Here is a 6,000-nt window from a genome sequence, read left to right on the forward strand (position 1 = left end):
TATACTGCATTCAATCAGCATTTATAGTGGATGAAATTGTACATAGGTAAATGTGAAATTCAGTTAGATTCAAATTGATCCTTAGTATATCAATTGTATTGGAACATATTTTGTGTTTAAAACAATTGATATAGAGTTGACTGTATCCCTTACTCCTCATATCAATAGTTTCCCCTTTTTTCTTGTATCATATACTTTAATATATGACTGATAACTTCAAAGAAATCACTATTTTTCACATGTCTTACAAAAAAATCAGAATACACATTCTTTTCAGCTGCACATGGGTCTTTCTCCAAAATAGACCACATACTCGCTCATAGAACATGTTTAAGTAAGTGCAAAGGAATTTAAGTTATCCCCTGTATATTATCAGACCATAGTGTGATGAAATTGGAGATCAATAGCAAATGAAACTGCAAAAGCTTCATAAACACATGGATATTGAGCAACACACTTCTGAATAACCAATGGGTCACAGAGGAAATTACAGAAGAAATCAGACAGTTCGTGCAATTAAATGACAATGTCAATACATGGGACACAATGAAAGCAGTCTTATGAGGGTAATTCATAGCAGTGAATACACATATTAGGAAAATAGAGTGAGCCCAATTAAACAACCCTATGCCAAACCTCAAGCTTCTAGAAAAAGAAGAGCAGGACAAACTCAAAGCTCATACAAGGGAGGAAATTATAAAGATCAGAGGAGAAATCAATGCAATGGAGACTAAGAGAACAATACAAAAAAATCAATGAAGCCAAGAGTTGTTTCTTCAAAACAATCAACAAAATTGACAAACCCTTAGCCAAACTTATCAGAAAAAGGAAAGAAAAGGCCCAAATCCATGCAATTAGGAACAAAAAGAGTGAAATTACAATGGACCCCACAGAAATCCAGAGGATCACCAATACCTATTTCAAGAACCTATACACCAATAAGATGGAAAACACAGAAGAAATGGACAGATTCCTACATATGTATGAATTACCAAAGTTGAATGAAGAAGACCTAAAAATTCTAAACAACCCAATATCAATCAATGAAATTAAAAATGTAATTTAAACTTACCAACTAAGAAAAGCCCAGGTCCTAATGGCTTCACTGCTGAATTCTACAAGACATTTAGAGAGGAACTACTGCCAACTCTTAAAGGAACTCTTTAAACTCTTCAAGGAAATTGAAAGGGAAGCAATACTCCCAAATTCATTCCTCGAAGCAAGCATCACCTTATCCCCAAAGCAGAGAAAGACCCAATCGAAAAAGAGAACTATAGGCCAATCTCACTAATGAACATCAATGCAAAAATCCTTAATAAAATAATGGCAAACAGAATGCAGAAGATCATCAAGAAGATCATACATACTGACCAAGTTGGATTCATCCCAGGGGTGCAGGGATGGTTCAACATATGCAAATCAATCAATGTAATACACTATATCAAAAGAGCCAAGGACAAAAAACATATGATTATCTCCATAGATGTAGAAAAAGGATTTGACAAAATCCAACACATTTATGATAAAAACCCTAAAAAAAATTAGAATAGATGGTCTCTACCTCAATCTGATAAAAACCATCTATGAGAAACCAACAGCCAATATCATACTAAATGGTCAAAAACTGAAATCTTTCACACTAAAATCAGGAACAAGACAAGGATGTCCACTATCACCACTCTTGTTCAATATAGTTCTGGAAACATTAGCCATGGCAATTAGACTAGAGAAAGAAATAAAAGGAATAAAGATAGGTAATGAAGAAGTCAAATTGTCATTTTTTGCAGATGACATGATACTCTATATAGAAGATCCCAGAAACTCCACCAAAAGCCTTCTACTTAATAACCAAATTCAGTAGAGTAGCTGGATACAAGGTCAACACACAAAAATCAATAGCTTTCCTCTACATGAACAACAGACTCACTGAGTGAGGGATAGAGCAAACAATTCCTTTCACGATAGCATCCTAAAAACTGAAATACCTAAGAATCAACCTAATGAAAGAAATCAAAGACCTCTTCTCTGAAAACTATAGTACTCTGAAAAGAGAGATTGAAGATGATATCAGAAAATTGAAAGACATCCCCTACTCCTGGGTAGGAAGGATCAACATAGTGAAAATGGCCATACTTCCAAAACTGATATATAGCTTCAATGCAATCCCAATTGAAATCCCAGCAGCATACTTCACAGACCTTGAGAAAACAATCCAAAAGTTCATTTGGAACAAGAAGAGACCCAGAATAGCAAAAGCAATTCTAAGTAACAGAGACATGGCAGGGGGTGTTACAATCCCCAACTTGAAACTATACTACAAAGTTCCTGTGATAAAAACAGCATGGTACTGGCAAAGAAACAGACCCAAGGACCAGTGGAACAGATTAGAAGATGCAGAAACAACACCAGATACGCTCAGCCATCTCATCTTTGATAAAGGAGCCAAACACCCTCACTGGAGGAAAGATAGCCTCTTTAATAAATGGTGCTGGAAAAATTGGGTTTCAGAGTGCCAAAGATTAAAACTAGGCCTGTATCTGTCACTGTGCACTAAACTGAAATCTAAATGGAGTAAAGATCTAAATATTCAAACAGAAATGCTGAATCGCCTGGAACAAAGGTTAGGTAGAACTCTTGAAGACATCAGTGTAGGAAAAGATTTTATGAACAAAACCTCAGTTGCCCGTGAACTAGCACAAACAATCAACAAGTGGGATCTCTACTTATTAAAAAGCTTCTGCACAGCAAGAGAAACCTCCAGCAGTGTGAAGAGACCACCCACAATGTGGGAAAAAATACTCACCTGCTGTTCCTCAGACAAAGGTCTACTATCTCAAATCTATGAAAAACTTAAAAAAATCAGACCTCCCAAATTTAAAGACCCAATCCAAAAATGGGCATCTGAAATGAACAGACATTTCTCAGACAAAGAAGTAGAAACAACAAATAAATACAAAAAATACAAAAAAATGTTTGACAATACTGGTCATTTGAGAGATGCAAATGCAAACAACACTGAGATTCCACCTCACCCCAGAAAGAATAGCTGCTATCATGAAATCAACCAATAACAAATGCTGGCAGGGTTGTGGGGAAAGAGAAACCCTGCTCCACTGTTGGTTGCAATGTAGACTGGTGCAAGCACTGTGGAAATCAGTATGGAGATACTTTAAAGAACTAGGACTGGAAGTCCCGTTTGATCCATCTATTCCCCTGCTGGGTATCTTCCCCAAAGAATTAAAAGAATCATATACCACAGTGATATATGTGCACCTATTTTCATAGCAGCATAATTTGTAATAGCTAAAAACTTGGAAGCAGCCCAAATGCCTATCAACTGGAGACTGGATAAAGAAAATGTGATTTTTTTCATAAATGGAGTACTACTCAGCCATAAAAAGTGAGAAATTAGAGACATTTATAGCTAAGTGGATGCACATTGAGGTGATACTTTTAAGTGAAATAAATAGGACACACACGTGTAAATACCAAATAGTTTCTCTACTGTGAGAAACTGAAAGTGTAAATAAGGACTAAAAGGTATATTGGATAATGTGAAATAGGGAGAAAAGGGGCAAAGAGGAAGGGTAAGTGGGAGGGTTAGGGGAAAGGAAAGAAGGGAATGGAATTAATATGAGAAAAAGAAAAAATGGAAACAAAGTCTTCGTAAATAGGGAGGGGTTGAAGGGAGGGCAGGGGAAGGGGTAAAAATAAGAAGCAAGAGAGATTACGTAAAGGTGCAAATTTCCAATGATGCATGTCATTAATATTGCATACATAAAATGTACCAATAAAATAAAATTTTAAAAAATAAAAATAATAAAAAAATAATAATTTTGCCTTGCTTTTTCATCTTAATTTACATTAAAATTAGTAGTAAGGTTAAAGAAAGAGAGAGTTAAGAGATTCTGGAACCTAACTGCTTGTTTCAATTCTCACTATACACTTGCTTCCTATTTGATTTTAAGCTAATTTAGCAGCTCAGTTGCCACATCTGCAAAGTATATAATAACTATTTGCTTCATAGAGTTGTTACAGGAGTTAAATGTTAATCTTTGTGAAATGCTTAGAGCAGTGCCTTGTACATACTATGTGCTGAATGAAATAGGTTAATTAATTTGAAGTGATGTTCCTAGGAATTGAGAGATGAAATTTTAACCAACAAATATGGGGCTCTGAAGCCTAGGCTTTCTTGGCTATATTGTATATAATATTCTGTCATTTAAAGTTGGCTTACTTCCTGGACACATACTCACCTAAACCAAGCACTCTCTGGATGCCTGCTTTCAGTTCCTGCATCCTAAGGGCATATACCATAGGGTTAAGGGATGGAGGGATGATAATATGCAGCATATTGAGGAGAACAGGGATGAGGGGAATCCTTCTTCCTGCAAGGTGAGTGACAGATATTAAAATAATAGCTGTGTAGAAAAAGAGAATAAGGATAAGGTGGGAGCTGCAGGTACTCAGGGCTTTAGATATTGCTTCAGCAGAGTTGAGCTTCAGCACTGAATGAATAATCAAAGCATAGGAAGCAAAGACCAGAATCATGTCACACCCAGCCAGAAGCCAGGCCAACACTAATTGATAAAGCTTGTTAATGATGATGTCATCACAGGCCAGACTGGTCACCCCCAAGTTAGAGCACAGACAGTGGTCAATTTCATTTCTGGAGCAATAGTATCTCTGGGCAGCCAGGATAGGCACCGGGATGGTTAACAGGCCATTCCTTAGCACCATGGACAGTGTAGCTTTGATTACAAAAGCTTCAGTGACTATGAAAGGATACTGAAGGGGATAACATATGGCTACATATCTGTCCACTGCCATGCAGAGGAAGATGCCTGACTCCATGAGCATAAAAGCGTTGATGGCATAGATTTGAGCAAAGCATTGAGCTAGGCTGATGGCCTTTGCATCAAACCACAGGATTGCCAGAATCTTGGGCATGCTGGTAGTAGACAGGCCAATGTCCACGACAGCCAGGATACTGAGGAACTGATACATGGGCTGGTGTAGGTTAGGCTCATTGGAGATGGTGATTAAGATCAGGAGATTAGCACCAAGAGCTAAGAGGTAGAGCAGAGCCATGGGCAAGGAGAGCCAGGCCTGCCACTCGTGAATGCCTGGGAGTCCCATCAGGATGAACTCAGACACTTGAAACTCTGAGTTATTGATTATATTCTGAGCAATATCCATATCATGGAATGTTTCCTTCTCAGCATCTGCCTGTGGATGAAGGGGAAACAGAAAAGGTTGTGGTTAGTTCTGCCGAGGGTAGGTGAATAATGCTCATCCGCAACACAGTTCCTTTTTAATATGTCATTCTTGGTCCCCCTGACACTTGGAAAAAGCTCAGATAAGGACAGAGGGCCAAAATCTATTCTAAGATGAAGATTTTACTAGGATAATAGTGGAGATCTTCTAGCTTTATTTTCCTGAAATTCTGGGTGTACTTTTTAGTATGGAGAGAACATGGATGCAAAGCAGGAAACATGTATGTTAGAAAGTACCTTATATTCAACAGGCAAAATTAGAAGGGCAGAAGTGTTGATACCATTCGTGGTAATTTTCAGGAAGGGAGCAGTATGTAGCCATAATAGAAACCCTGACCATGGTTTTCATTTAAACAGTGCCTCATGGTTGGCAAGTGTTTTCTGGTACAAAGCATCTCATTAATCTTCACCGTACAGAGGCTGTCATTTATATATCATTTATATGATATATAGGGAAGAAGGGTTAAATGGTGGGCAGGGGAATGAGGGAAAAAGAATCAAGATGTATTATGTACAGGTACAAATTCCCTAGGATGAATGTGATCATTATCAAAAGTGTACTAATAAAATTAATTAAAAAATTATCCATCACAGACAAATGCCAACCATATGATCTCACTCATTTATGGGAAGTAAAAAAATTGATCTCATAGAAATAGAAAGCAGAATAGTAGTGACCAGGGGCTGCAAAAGATTGAAGGTGGGTCAGAGGGGTGGGCAGAAG

General features: G+C 37.5%; 1 protein-coding gene across 1 annotated transcript; it reads right to left on the reverse strand.

Moving 5' to 3' along the window:
* Positions 1 to 4,233: 4,233 nt before the first annotated feature.
* Positions 4,234 to 5,368, reverse strand: Or56b4 (olfactory receptor family 56 subfamily B member 4). The gene has a single exon (XM_004863498.2). It carries the CDS (start codon positions 5,197 to 5,199, stop codon positions 4,234 to 4,236), a length of 966 nt encoding a protein of 321 aa, XP_004863555.1. The 5' UTR covers positions 5,200 to 5,368.
* Positions 5,369 to 6,000: the final 632 nt, after the last annotated feature.

This window comes from Heterocephalus glaber, unplaced genomic scaffold (genome assembly GCF_053883595.1).
Source record: "Heterocephalus glaber isolate CG9 unplaced genomic scaffold, H.glaber_assembly_v1.0 deba00001428, whole genome shotgun sequence".
NCBI lineage: Eukaryota > Metazoa > Chordata > Mammalia > Rodentia > Bathyergidae > Heterocephalus > Heterocephalus glaber.